This window comes from Pisolithus orientalis, assembly GCF_024613125.1.
Source record: "Pisolithus orientalis strain OTSU chromosome Unknown F5J12scaffold_7, whole genome shotgun sequence".
Lineage (NCBI taxonomy): Eukaryota > Fungi > Basidiomycota > Agaricomycetes > Boletales > Pisolithaceae > Pisolithus > Pisolithus orientalis.
In genome coordinates, this window is record NW_026260788.1 from 158,129 (window position 1) to 172,312 (window position 14,184).

The window sequence follows — 14,184 nt, forward strand, 5'->3', positions numbered from 1 at the left end:
GCCAGTGTTGCTGCCATTTGATTGAGTGTAATACATGTCTGGACCTCTGGTTCAAGAGGTTGTGGTGGGACAGTGGCAGTGCAAGGATGTGTCTCATGGAGAACTTGGCAGCACATGTACTCCACAAGCTGGTCAGAAAGTAGATAGTTGGATGGGAATGTGCTGGTACTGGACATTTCTAATGTGATCAGGTTGGGGAAGTTAAGGGAATCCACTGGCAACAAGTGGGATATTTTCCAGAGATGTGAGGAACACACACAGCATGGCTCCCTCTGGCTGCAGCAATTGTGTGGCCAATATTGTCAGCAATGGTAGTGACTAATGCAGCAACATTGAACTAAATGCAGCATGGAAGCTCTCTGCAGCAATGTGACCACAGCATCATTGGCATTTTGGAATGTGGCCCAGCTGGAACACAACCTTGAACAGCTGTGAATGCCACTGGAGTATACATTACAGAAGATATTAGCCCCTTCCACATGTTCCAATTGGGGGTTGCACATTTCCAATACTGCCAGCAACATGAGTCAAGGTCTGGATTACCAGCCTGTTTCACTAGTGGCATTGTTGAATGGGCAGTTTGGAGCACCATGCCAGAGATGGTTCAATGGCACTGGCACATCACAGATATCTGACTGTGAACCTAGTGGATGGCTTTATAGACTGCTGGCCCAAGAATGACATTGACATGATTGGGGCTGCAGGGAGAAGAGTACACAAAAGACCCAGTGATCATGGGAATGCCCCTATACATTTACCAGCATTGATTCTGATACAGTAAAGCTACCAGCCTCAAAGGAAACTCATTATAGATGGTTGATAATATGTACAGCAGCTGTATGTTCATTCCTGCACCTTTGACACTGACTCCACCCATGCAACCTGTAATGCAAGTTTAGATCAGGTAACAGCTTCCAGTGATGACATCTGCTCCTGTGAATGTAAGATTAACTTTGAAAGATATGATAACTCCTGATTAATAAGCAGTGGTAGTGAAATGCCACCATTCTGATACCATGGGTGAGTTGGAAGTGAGCAAAGGTGTGCTGCCACTTACTGATACTCCTGTGAAAAATTCCATGGCTTCTGCAATTACATCCTGCAGTGGTCTCCTCTCACAATTCCACTTTGCTGCTGTCATTCTGCCACAATGCATGGGCCATGGTAGTGGCCAGTTTGACATGGCACTCCTTAATCCTTGTCACATGGGGATTCAAGCTTTTGATGAAAGCTAAAATGTTGTGGGGACTCCATTTGCCATCATTCAGGTATGTTAACAGCCTGTTGGCTGTGAGCAGCATGATCAGGGTGATGGGATGGCAAGATGCCATGCCCATCAGACACTCCATTGTACCCTGTACCACTATCAACCATTGTACCACCACAGGAACAGTGGCTTACCACTTCTGCCAGGAAATGTTGATACCAACTAGTGTGCTGGTATTCAGACCAATCCAGCTTCTTCATGGTGGTGACAAGGTGATGAAACCTCATTCCCATGTACTGTATGGCCATGGAGAGTTTGGCCACAGTGAATGTTGATGACATGACTTACTGGCATGAAAGATGAGATGTCATACTATATAAGCATTGGCCAACTTTCCCATGGCTTTGCATGGTGGCATGCATCTGCCATTAAGGCAGTACTCATTAGCAAATGCTTACCTTGCATTCAACTACACCAACCAATATATGATTGATAACCCTGGCATCATTTGGGAGATCTCAAGAATGATGTCATTGCAGATAGCTAGTGGTCTCTAGATGGAAATGGTTCACAGAAGACATGCTAATCTGCCATACATCTGGCATTGCTGTGTGGCATAGCATGCCAGCCCAGCCTGTCCCTTTGCCAATGTGGCAGCCTTTCTGCCAGTCCAAAATCTTACCTTGTTTTCAAAGAAGTTTTTAGTCCACTCCTGCTCACATTTCAACAGATGAACCTCCTCCTTCCATCTGTCCCACAGCACTCTCATCTGGAGCCAATTGACCCTGTAAACTAGAGAAAATGATAAGTAAATCTCAGATGCTGCTGCCATGTGATTGCTCCTCTCACATTCTGACATCCAATCATTAGTGGCCATGTCCCTTGGTACATCCATGGTCCAAATCCAAAGTAGGGTATTGTCTCTGTGACCTCTGGCATTTGGGTCAGATACTGCTGTGCTGATAGTTAGGTCAGAGTCATTCAACTCTTTGTATCACTCCAGGATATCTGGCCCAGCCCCTAACCTGCCCATTTGAATGTGGCACCAGCAGTGCACAGTGGCATGACATTGCATGGCTGCTTCAGCATTGGCCACCCTTCCCCAGGCATGCATGGCCATGTGGTAATTAGTTCCATGGCAAATGTCAGTTCAAAAGATGACCACCTTCTCTGCAAGCACAAGCTGCAGTTCATGAAGACAATCATTGGCCTGTCCTTGCTGCAGTTGCAGCTCCATTAGTGTCACATACCCCAGGCCAGATCATTCAAAATGATCTTTGCCAACATTGGATGGCAGTGGCAATGCAATGGTTTCTGGATCATGTGGGTGAGATGACTGGCAGAGCTTGGCATCCTTGAATCTGTCCCCAAATAGTTTTTTGGCAGTGTTGAAAATGCCATGTATATGGGACTGGAGATGATCACAGTGACATGCAATGGTGAGATTTTGAGCTTCTGTCACTCTTGAGGTGATGTGCCAGCATGCAACTGCAAGCTGGATTTGTGCTTCCTCTATCTTCAATGCCTTGGCAATCCAGGTCACCATACCCTGTGAATGCCCTGGCTGGGGGATGGCCAGTAAATCTATCTCAATTGCCTTTTCAGAGGGAGCTTCAATACCACTCAGCACAAATCCTGTCCAGGATAACCTTCAATACCTACCTTTCTGCAGCCTGATCTCATATATATCCATGGCCTGTGGCCTTGGCAGCCTGTTGTCCAATGCTGCTGCTGCCTCTTCCCCCCATGATTGGCTGATTGCTGGTGGGGAATTACCATTCAAATCAGTAAACCTGCCTTCAACCACTAAATAAGATTCCTCAGCAACCTTGAGTTTCTGCTTGAGTCTTATTGCTGTAGCCTGTTAGCCATGCAACCATGTCTGATACAAGCACTAGACTTCTGCATTCTGACCATTTTCAGGAAATTGCTATCATTCATTTGGAAATCAAGTACCTCCTGCCAATGGGGAGTAGCCATGCCTCTAGCAGATGGGGAAATGGTATTCAGGGAGGACCACAAGGTTTGCATGATCTCCCCATCCACCTGGCCAGCACCCACAATGAAATTGGGAGCATATCATGCAAAGCATTCTGTGCAGTGGCCATGAACATGCCACAACCCAATGCCAGGGCAGATCTGCATGCCATCTGGCATGGATATATAGGCATTGGCATGTAGCCATCATTCTAAACCTTTGCTATACTGGCAGTTAATATCATAGAAATGTATCACTTGCTGGCCAGGGACTGTACCATGCCTGATGGCATGCACAAGCACATAGTCCATGTTAACCTGCCTGTGATGTTGATGTCAATATTGTCATACATTGTTACAAAGTTATTCATACTGTTCACCCTTCTGGAAGTCAACCATTGCATGTGGCACAAAACAGCCATGCCATGCACAGGCACATCCACCTATTCCCATAGATGTGAGTTGCTGCCAGTTGGCATTTGCTTGATTAACTGCCTGATGATTGCTGCAATCTGAGATCTTGTAGTGTGATCAGTCCATCGGGTAATACATTCCTACACATCACCCACCTCAACCACATTTTTAGTGCTGCTCAAATATTCCTTGTATGGCTGTGATGCAACCATGTACCCCTTTCCATCCATCAACCAGGCTTCACTGCCAGTGTCCTTTGGATGCATATGCTCTGCCTTGAAATTCCCATCCATGACCAAGCTTCTTGCCAGTGTTCAACTGGATTACACAGTGTATAAATGGCTAGCAGTGTTCATGGTATCACTCACTGGGAATAATCCATTGCATCTTCAGGAATGTTGATGCTGGGTTGGGGACATGCTGGACAGAATAACACTAATTCCCTGGGGCCAGCATCTTCTGCACTTGTGTGGGATCCCTGCCATTTCAGTAGTTTCAGGAGCTGCCACATCCTAGCAACTCTCAGCAGTTCCCTGTACCTATCCTATCATCCAGCTAAGAGTTGTGTTGCAGTGATACAATTCAACAAATAGGATGCACTGGCACCAGATGAGGAAAGGCATTGGAGGTTATGCAATGAAGGTTGCTGTAGAAATTCATTGCTGAGGTACCACATTCCACATTGTCCTGAATGAAGTCATCAAGTACTTGGAAGGTAAATGCAGTCCTTGCAACCTTTGTGGTAGCAGGAAACATCCCAGCCCACATCAGCTGTATGTGTGAATCCTCTGCCCCAGGGCATCTACAATACCACACATTGCAGTAGTGTATTCCATTGGTGTGCACAACAATTACACAGCTTTGGTTCTTCAGGGCCTGCAGATTAGCTTCCCACCATGCCCAACATGCAGTACCAAACCAGCCTGAATGGTAAGTACAGGAACAACCCTCATGATTCAGCTACTTACCAGCTGCAGGGATGATTCCTCAAAGAATGTTCCATTCCATTGTTCCACCCTGTGGAATGCCCAGTGCTTGTGTTCTACCCAGCAACACATGGTGCAGAAGACTGGCCAATGGGCACACTCAGTGCACCAGAAAATTCCATCTGCTCCACACAGGACACAATCCCTTGGCTCAGGTGGGGCCTCCATGTCCAACAGGATGGCTAGATAATGTTGTTGGTGTGGCAGCCACTGCTGCAGATAACTATTCTACAATTGTGTGACACTGTCATTGCAGGTTTGTTGGGCAATGCAGCATTCCACACACCTGACTTTTCTGAGGTTTAGAAGGTGTTGCAGGCAATACATCATTATTGGAAGGCAGTTGTTCACCAACATCATCCAACAGGCAGTCCAGGTGATCCAGGATAACAGAGCCAGGCTGCACAGGAGGCTGAGTTGCATGGCCTGGCACCCACTTTCTGGGTGCTACTTTTAGCATCTTATCCCTATATCCTCAGGTGGTTTTCACTCTTTGCCAGGTCACCTGGGTCACTCTTGTAGCAGGTCCCACTGGTGCAATCTTTGACTTCCCCATGATGAATGTTGCAATGCAGAAGGGTTTTGATCACAACAAATACATGCAGCTGACACATGCTAGCAAGGTCTGACCACCAACTATGGTAATGCTATCTTATGATCTGGCACATGATTTCAGTGCTGGCACCTGCACATTGCCTAGAGATCAATGAAATGAATGAGCACTTGCAAAAAGCCTTGTCCTACATCATGCCCATAGTGCCTATACCATCCACAGTGTCTCAATGCACATTGCCCAATTACCAAAGATCTCAGATCCATGAAGTCTGAGAGGCACCACCTTTGCACATGGCTCAGGGATGGAAATCTCATGATTGACTAACAACCTTAGCCATTTTGGGAAACTGTCCAATCAACTGGCATGCAAGAATGGACTAGACACTGGAATGTAACCTTCATTGACATGGGAGAATGCTGGAAAAGTCTATTCTCTTCAACAGATATTGTACTAGCTGTCCCCTGAAAATTTGCACACAAGCACCTCAATCCTCAATGGCATCCAGTGACTATGAAAGTGACTCTTTCTCTGACAACACTGAACCCTCCCCACCATAAAAGCAGACCAGTCTTCAGCCAGCCAAAATTGAGATTCTTGAGGCTGAGCTAGAGTCATGGAAAAATGCTAACTGAAACAAGAGGAGCTCCATCATGTTAACCCTCAGAAACAAGATAAAGAACCTTGATGCAAATGTGATGCTGAAAACACATGAATGGGTTTGGAAGAAGAAGGTGTGGCACACCTGCCATTGATTACCTGGCATGTCCTTACCATTTCCAGGCAATTCAGACTTGGTTGTACAACCATGGCCAGAGCCATAGGTGATGGGCTCTGATCAAATATGGTGGCAGTTGGACACTGAGTAGCATTGGTATTTTACATGGCCATGGAATGTGATACTACATTTTGACAACCAATAGCTACAATTACAATAAATCCTCATCCAGTTCCAATTCATCCTCACCATCCCAATCACTGGTCATCAAATCTTGTATATATTGCTGAGTCCTTGCCAGCTGTGCTCTCCTTGCAAGCAACAGGTGAAACTGGATGCTTGATTCCACCAATATATTTCTGTAGTGGTTGTAGGCCACAATGATTGGCCCATCAGTGGTGGTGTTAAGATGGGGCAGGTGCTCATCAGCTGGTCCTGTGAGAAGAACTGCAAGCCACCATGCTTTTTCCACTGCCAGATGATTGATATATATGCAAGGGATATCATAAAACAACTTACATGTTGTAATTGGCCCTTCATCATGAATTCCTTGTATACCCAAGTCACTGGCAAAATGTTGCAGTGCCAAAAAGTGAGCTAATACACTTAATACTGGTGGCAACAAGAGATGACATGGCACTCACCAGTGGTGGCATTGGTGGCTGTAGGCCATGGAGATGGTTGCTGTGATGTAGCCAGGATGGGCTGTGGCTTGGAGGCTGCCACACCATCTAACTGCTCATCCATACATGCATGCTCCATGGGAGATGGTGCAGTCTGTGGAATTTGTGCAGATGCTGGCAACAATCTAGGTGGGGGTGAGACTGCCAGGGAAGATGTTGGTAAATCCCAGCTGGGTGCAATGGTGGCCAAGGATGGCATGGAATGACTTGCTTGCCATGCCTCCCATTGTTGATCAGCAGCAGGTGGCTGCACCTCTGGTGAAAGTGGTGGGGAGTCCCAAGATGGTGCAAGCATGCTGAGCAATGGCTGGGAAGGGCCAGCATTTGGCAGCATGGAGGATGAAGGCAATCCTAGCTGATGGCCCCAAGCCACAGCATTTGTGGCTGTTCTGAATGGTAGAAATTCAGGTTCATCTATGGCCATATCTGTATCATTGGCACCTGGCAATACCCAAGGTTTCTTACATGGGGAGATGACTGGTGAAGGTTATTGACAGTTGTATGTTATAATGACTACTTACATCAAGTATCTGGACTGCCCAGCCTCCACCTTACTGACTTTTGCTCCATGATATTCAGTGATCTGCAGAATGTTGATAAGTTGATTGAAATATTGTTCAATTGTGTCACAATGTCAGATTTGGCTATTTGGGCTTGTTTGTCTACCAGCCAGTGTTGATGCCAGCACAATGGTTCATGAAAATATAAAATGCAGCTGTGCTGCCAATGCAATTGTCAACTATCACTTGACTGCACTGCTCTCACACCAGTACCCCACTTCCACAAAAATGTCCCAACACACTGAAACATCCCAAACCACCACTGCCACCACTCCCTCCATTGCTCTCCCATGTGAAATAGTCACTAATGCTGCAGACATAGTCATGGTGGAGCTTTTGACATTCCATGACCACAGGAACAAGCAATACTGGAAAAGAGCTATGCATGTCATTTGGGAACAGTTGGTTCATGGCATGCTGATCTATTTATCCTCTGATATTTACAACATTCCAGACCTGTGTGCACCCTTTGGTTGAGGAACTGCCCTCAAAATTCACCATCCCCACCCACATCATCACCACTGAAATGATTATGAGAGATCCAGTGGTGCTTACAGCATTGAAGGAGTGGCTGAACTTTGACAAGATCAGAGATGCAATGGATGCTGATGTTGTGGACCATCCATGGCACCAGATTGGAAGGCCCATCAATAAGGGTAAAGGGCACACAGTTCCATTAGAACCACTTCAGATAAGTGACACTGCTGCTGCCACTGCTGACACTTTGGAAGAACCCCATGGCTGATCAACCAGTTGTGCTGCTCCTACTGGCACTTGGCCCAGAAGTTGAAGGCTGCAGAAGCATACAAGGTCAGTGGCAGCAAGTGATGCTGACATTTCAACAGCAACTGCTGGAGCATCTGCCAGTCACAGCCACTCAATTGCAGCTCTTGCAACCCCTGCCACTGGCTATATGCCTGTTGCTGAAGAAGACCAATGTGATAGGTGCATGGAGAAAAATCTGCCATGTGTGGTCAAGTCAGGTTCTGCATGTTGGCAGTGTAGCTGCTGGAAGTACAGGTGCAGTATCTTTGCTGGAGTGAAGGCTGCATGGTCACAGTCAAGGTGACCCTGCAGTCATGCTGCAACTGAGGCACCTGATGGAGCAGTGGACTGTCCCCAAACTGTCACAGCCACCCATCCCCCCAGCCAATACCATCCTCAAAGCCCTTCACCAGGGCCATCAGCTGCAATATCCTCAGAACCCACCACTCCTGCACAGCAGACCCAGAAGTGGTGGGCAGCCACTAGAAGTATGACACCTACCACTGGCAAGACAACCACCTTGGCCACTCCAAGCTCCTGCAGGCAAAGTAAGTCCTCCATTTCTTTCATTCTGCTATTCTTATTTGATCCTAACATAGTTTTCAATGGAATGGTCATTGTCACTCCATCTTGGTGGCAGTCAGGTCAGCAGACATCAAGCCCAGCATCCTGGGGGGTGGCAACATCCCAAAGCCATCTCACTACCCCAGCCTGCCCAGTGACCCCCAATGCTACCCCCATGGAGCATATGGAAGAGGAGATTGCAGCATTGTGGCAGCAGCATATGGAGATGGCACAAGATCTCCTAGATACCCACTGTGAGCTTGCCAATACCCAGCAGGCCCTTGCAGATACCCAGACCAAGTTGCAGATACTTTGCAATCTTGTCAAGGCCTTATGCCAGCACCTGTACCTGTTGCCACACTCCTCACCTGATGCACCTGGACCCTCCCACCCCTCCCCCATCAGCTTTGCAATTACAAGTCATCAAGCAGTCATTCCCACTGATGGTGCAAGGATACTTGACCTTGTGCCCACTACAATGGTCCAGGAGGTTGCAGTTGATACCAGCATCCTCCAGAACCTCCCAGGTGATATGCTTTTAGCCCCTTCTACTTTCCTGCTGCCCACCCACCATTTTGCATACTCATCCACCCCTGGTGTAGGAGAAGCCTGGCCCCCTATCTATGTCTCTTTGGGGGCAGTTGCTGACCATGCTGGTGGCGATGATGCTGATGATGAGGATGCCACTAATTGGATGGATGTAGATTAACATGTCCATAGCATGTACTATTACCATTTCATTGTCACTATTCCTGAGAATGATCATCCTCACCTGCTTTTGCTTTACATGGTGCAGATATGGTCTCTCTGGTGTGTGCCATCCCATTTGAGTCTGGCCAGGCAACTGGCCTTGCAATTTATAAATACACTGGTACAGCTAAGCTAGTGCACACTGGCAGCACCCTCAAATCATGCATGGTACTTGCCACATATGTCCTGCACAATTGCAAGGGTTTAACCCTCTGACCCAGGTTGTGGCTGTGCAATCATGGCCTATGCTGCTTAATGCTGATGCCACCAGTGAATAGTGCTTGATGTTGCTGATTCCTGTCTATGCCACTCAATGCTGGTGACACCCAACCCCTGCTGCCACCATTCCTGTGTATGCTGCCACTCATTCCCCTCTATGCCACCTGATGCCATTGACACCCACCCCCTGCCAGCACCTCACATCCATGCCACCAGCCCATTCCTGACTATGCTGCCACTCATCTCTGTCTATGCTGCTCAATGCTGTCAACTTCTGCCCCCTGCCAGTACCTCATATCCATACTGCTACCCCATTCCCACATATGCCACCTGATGCCATCGACACCTGCCCCCTGCCAGTACCTCATATCCATGCCACCACCCCATTCCCATCTATGCCACATGATCCTGCCATGTGCCAGCCACTCCCATTGGCTGCCACTCAATGCTGCCAGCTTCTGCTCCACACTAGTGATTACTGCTCCCTGCCTGCTACTGCTGTGTCATGCCAGTGAGTTCTGCTGGCAATGCATGTTGCACTCTCCTCACTACCCCACACTGTCTCTATATGCAAAACTATGCTGACACATACTAGTGTATGTGGCCATATGCTTTTGCATCTTCACTGGCTTACCACTTACCACACTGTCAGATGCAAGAAAATGCCACTTTTGCCTCAGTCATGCTCAGATGGTCCTTGCCACTGGTACTCACCACTCCAGTAATCCACCTGGCATTTGGTGCAATGGCATATCATGTTTCCACCGTGTGCCAGGAGTTGCTGCTGTGTGCTGCTGTATGCCCTGGACATACTGTGTTGTCATGTTGGTCTGCCCTATGTACACAATGTAGATCTAGTCTGGGCTATGCTATATATGTCCCTATGACATGATGATATTCTATTTGAAGCCTCTCCATGTGACACCTAAAAATATAATTGTAGCCAATCCTGAATGACACATGACAACATAATCACAGCTGATCCCTATGTTATGGTGACAACTTGTAGGTCAGCTTGACCTCTGCTGGCTATGTCATACAGCCTAACTAGGTACATGGGCTCTTTCCTGCAACACATGGCACTCCAATATATGACAGGTAGATCTGATCTACACCTATTAGGCAGGTAACCACACAACACAATGCTACACTTTTGATAGTCACTTGATAGTCAAAAAAGCGGACACTACACTACACCTATTAGGCAGTTAACTACACAACACAATTGCTACACTTAGGGCAGTCTCTTGATGGTCTAGTAGTCAAAAAAGCGGACATAATACTACACTTATTACCAGTATTCCATAGTACTGACAGCCTGTGGTTCAGAAAAGGCCATTTTCGCAATTTTTAGCGGAGTTTGAATGGCTCTGCAGGAGTTTGAAATCATTGCCACAATCTCACATGTCCCCAGAACTTGGTATTGGACAACTGCAGGAAAAGTTGCACATGGTTTTCATTGTACAAAAGCAGAAGTTTTATATTACTTGGCAAAATTAGTGAAATTAGTGAAATACATGAAATAGTTGTTGAGGATTGGTGATTTTTTCACATTCTCCCTTAAATATATGACTCATGAATATCCTGAAAGTCCATTTGGAACACAATATCTCAGCAAGGTGTTGGCAAGTATGGCATTTATTGGTAAGTCAAATCCTATGAGTTTGCATCACAAGTGGACTAACCCCCAAAGGGGCTGCATTCAGTATGTCCTTGGGATGGTTGTCACATCCCAGCTTGATGAGTGTGGTGCACTGCTTCATGTATCCTCACTTGTGTGTCTAAGTGTTGCACATAGGGGATTCCAGTCCCTATCTACCACTCCAAAAACTGTGTTCCCATTCCAGCAAATATCTATGGATCTCATCACAGATCTCCTGGTCTCAGGAGAACAAAAATATGACTCCATTCTCATGGTTGTTGATCAGGGACTTACTAAAGCCACCCTGTTTGTTCTGTGTCACAAAACTATTGACTCTGTCAGGATTGCCCAACTCTTCCACCAATTCATATACTCCCATTATGGTATCCTGGAATCAGTAATCTCAGATTGAGGACCCCAGTTCACATTGTCCTTCATGAAGGAGCTGTACAAAGCAATAGGGGTCACCCCCAAGCTGTCCTCTGGCTACCACCCCCAAGCTGAGTTGCAAGCTATCAAGAAACTGGGGATACAAGGTATGGTACAGCTGTATAAATACCTCAGGACAAGAGTACCATACCAGTCACACCATTGAGGCAGTAAGTATCTGCAGCAGTAAACAATGAAACAGAAAAGAGTCATACAGTGTCAAAGATGGGGGTAGGCAAGGAAATGAAGGCTATACTGACTGTGCAATCAATGTGCAGCAAGGAGCCTGACACTGGAGCAAGAAGTAAATGATCAGAGCAACAAACATGAGTCAGAGATGAAATATGAAATTGACCATTCATCAGAGATGTGGGTGGAACACCAGATCACCTACAAGTGTGCAGCATCAGAGGGTATTGGAAATACCACAACTGCTGGGGATCCAAGGGTTCCATTGAGCATAGACATGCCCATAACAATGACAGTTATTAAGGATGCAAGGAGGCACATGACACACATGACCATGAGAAGTTGAAAAAGGAAAGACCCCTGACACAGGCATAACATCACCCCCCCTCTAAGGTCCTCAGACCCTTGAGGATGAGGCAGCTGCATTGGCAGGGTGGGCAGATAGGGGTCTGTGAGTAGTGTATGTGTGGGAGTGAGTACAAGCGATGACAGGCAATGAAGATGATGAGGGAGACAGCAGTTCTTCAAGGGCCAGAGTATATTTGGAGCCTTGGCTGTTATGACAGGACCAATGGCCCAAGTAATGGCACTGGAAGCAGGTGTGGGGGCAGAGAGGATGGCCATCGGGAACTGGAGTCTGTCCTCTGAGGTAGAAATGAAGTTGGTCAAGGGGGACTGGGACAAAAGGGGTAGCTGGGAGTGGATCAGATGCATGGATGGCATTAAAGTAGTGTTTATGGATTCCTGCCCAAGTCATATCCTGTAGTACAACCTCCCAAGTGGAGTTGTAAGTCCCAGTTCCGAGTTGAGCAACAATCTCTTTGTATAGTGTATTTCTGTCAACAAACATGAGCTCAAGATCTTGCCATTTATTTTCCTTTTCTTTATTCTCCAAGTCCATTTTGAGGACAGGCTTCTCTTCACATGGCTTGATGCAATCAAGAAGGTGAGAAGCTGGAGGCATGAGGAATTGCTGATCTGTTGATCATGAAGATAATGGTATGCTCCACCAGTGATGGCTTCTAAAACCTCTGAGTAGCCACATTCAAGCATGTTGATCATAATCACTTCCAACAAAGGGGCAGTGCCAGCAAGTTTCTGGGTGTGTATTTTTCCAATGCATCAACCAATTATGTCTGATGCTCTGTAGACTTCAGACAGCAACCCAAAATACTTAACTTGTTCTGGTGAGCACCCATCAATGTTGTCCCCTTTGTGGAAGATGTCAAGTGCCCTAACAATGTCTGGGTAGTCACTTGCTGCAATTGGTAGTTGCAGCTCATCATCCCTGGCAGTGGCAACACTTGCAAGGAGATCAAGGGCAGTGCAGTGGGCACCATCAGAGTAGGTTGTGAAGGTGGTGTGAAGGTCAGGAGTCTGGGGAGCATGGGCAGAACTGGTCGTGGTTCCTCTTTGATCAGTGTCATGGTCAATGACCTCTTTACCTTTACCCTTTCCCTGTCCCAACTGGTTACTGTCCCTTCCTTGAGGGACTCTGGCCTTGGGGACTGGTACTTGGTGGATTGAGAAACCCTGGTGTGGACACAGTCATAGAGGGTGGGCAACAGGGGAGGATGGTAGTTGTGAGATGGGGAACAAGGTGTCTGACTCAGGAAAGCAGGAGTTGGTGGATGAGGGAGGGGATGATGGATAGGTGGGCATGAGTAACCCAGGCCAGTTGGTTGCAGGGTCATAAAGGGATTTGCAGGGGAGGTCAGCATAGTCATTTTCTGTGTTGACCAAGTGGGGAGAGTCCATTTAATTTCTGAGATGGCAGGCAAGTTTGTACTGGTCAAGTGCTTCAGAAGCATGATCCTTTATATGTTCTTTGGGTTCCCAAGTATTTGACAAATGGGGAAACCCTTTCCACTTGACCAAGTATTTTCTTTTTCTGTGGTGAACATCAGTTTTGTGATTTATGATGGACTTAACCTCCCATTTGATTTCATCATCCACTAACTCAAGGAGAGGCACTGCAGGCACAGCACTGTAAGTGTTATTTTCAGTATACAGAAGGATGTGGGAGGCATGGAACACCAGATGAACCTTCCAGGTTGATGGCAACTCCAATCAGAATGTGACTGGGGATACCACCTGAGTCACCTTGAAGGGTCCAAGATGTTGGGGCACAATCTTGTCACACTGGTTTTTGATCCTGAGATGGCTGACTTCCAGGAGAACTTGATCTCCAACTTTCAGCAGTTCATAAGATCCTTTGCTGCACAAACACATTAGATCTTGTGCTTTCTTGTGCATGAGGATGGCAACATCCCAGTTTGATATGAGGCACTCCAGCCTTTCATCTACTAAGGGGATGGGGGTAAGACATTTTTCTGGATAAGGTGAGGGGTCATAGCCAAGAAGAAGGGAGAATGGAGTCATCTTGTGCACAGAGTGGATCTGGGAATTATGAGCAAACTTGGCTGAGGGTAACTTGGCAGACCAAGAATTTGAAGCCTCTGCACAATAGAGATGTAAGTATCCTTCTACCTCCTGGTTGACTCTCTCACTCTCTCCATTGGTTTGGG

At 46.8% G+C, this 14,184-nt stretch overlaps 4 protein-coding genes across 4 annotated transcripts; 1 reads left to right on the forward strand and 3 right to left on the reverse strand.

The window, feature by feature from the left end:
* Positions 1 to 1,787: 1,787 nt before the first annotated feature.
* Positions 1,788 to 2,000, reverse strand: F5J12DRAFT_707848 (uncharacterized protein; the record flags this gene model as incomplete). The annotated part of the gene is made up of 1 exon (XM_051740589.1): positions 1,788 to 2,000. A coding segment is annotated over one exon (213 nt), but the record flags the coding sequence as incomplete, so codon positions are not given.
* Positions 2,001 to 3,286: 1,286 nt separating this feature from the next.
* F5J12DRAFT_904368 (uncharacterized protein) lies at positions 3,287 to 4,258 on the reverse strand (the record flags this gene model as incomplete). Its single annotated transcript, XM_051748516.1, has 5 exons — positions 3,287 to 3,357; positions 3,403 to 3,506; positions 3,558 to 3,703; positions 3,754 to 3,873; positions 4,199 to 4,258. 5 exons carry the CDS (start codon positions 4,256 to 4,258, stop codon positions 3,287 to 3,289), a joined length of 501 nt encoding a protein of 166 aa, XP_051602057.1.
* A 1,854-nt stretch (positions 4,259 to 6,112) lies between these two features.
* On the reverse strand, positions 6,113 to 7,424 carry F5J12DRAFT_781098 (uncharacterized protein; the record flags this gene model as incomplete). The annotated part of the gene is made up of 5 exons (XM_051742536.1): positions 6,113 to 6,214; positions 6,375 to 6,421; positions 6,500 to 6,927; positions 7,060 to 7,121; positions 7,341 to 7,424. The coding sequence occupies 5 exons, from the start codon at positions 7,422 to 7,424 to the stop codon at positions 6,113 to 6,115; spliced, it is 723 nt and encodes a 240-aa protein (XP_051602058.1).
* A 411-nt stretch (positions 7,425 to 7,835) lies between these two features.
* Positions 7,836 to 9,136, forward strand: F5J12DRAFT_781099 (uncharacterized protein; the record flags this gene model as incomplete). The annotated part of the gene is made up of 4 exons (XM_051742537.1): positions 7,836 to 7,908; positions 7,944 to 8,043; positions 8,176 to 8,411; positions 8,463 to 9,136. The coding sequence occupies 4 exons, from the start codon at positions 7,836 to 7,838 to the stop codon at positions 9,134 to 9,136; spliced, it is 1,083 nt and encodes a 360-aa protein (XP_051602059.1).
* Positions 9,137 to 14,184: the final 5,048 nt, after the last annotated feature.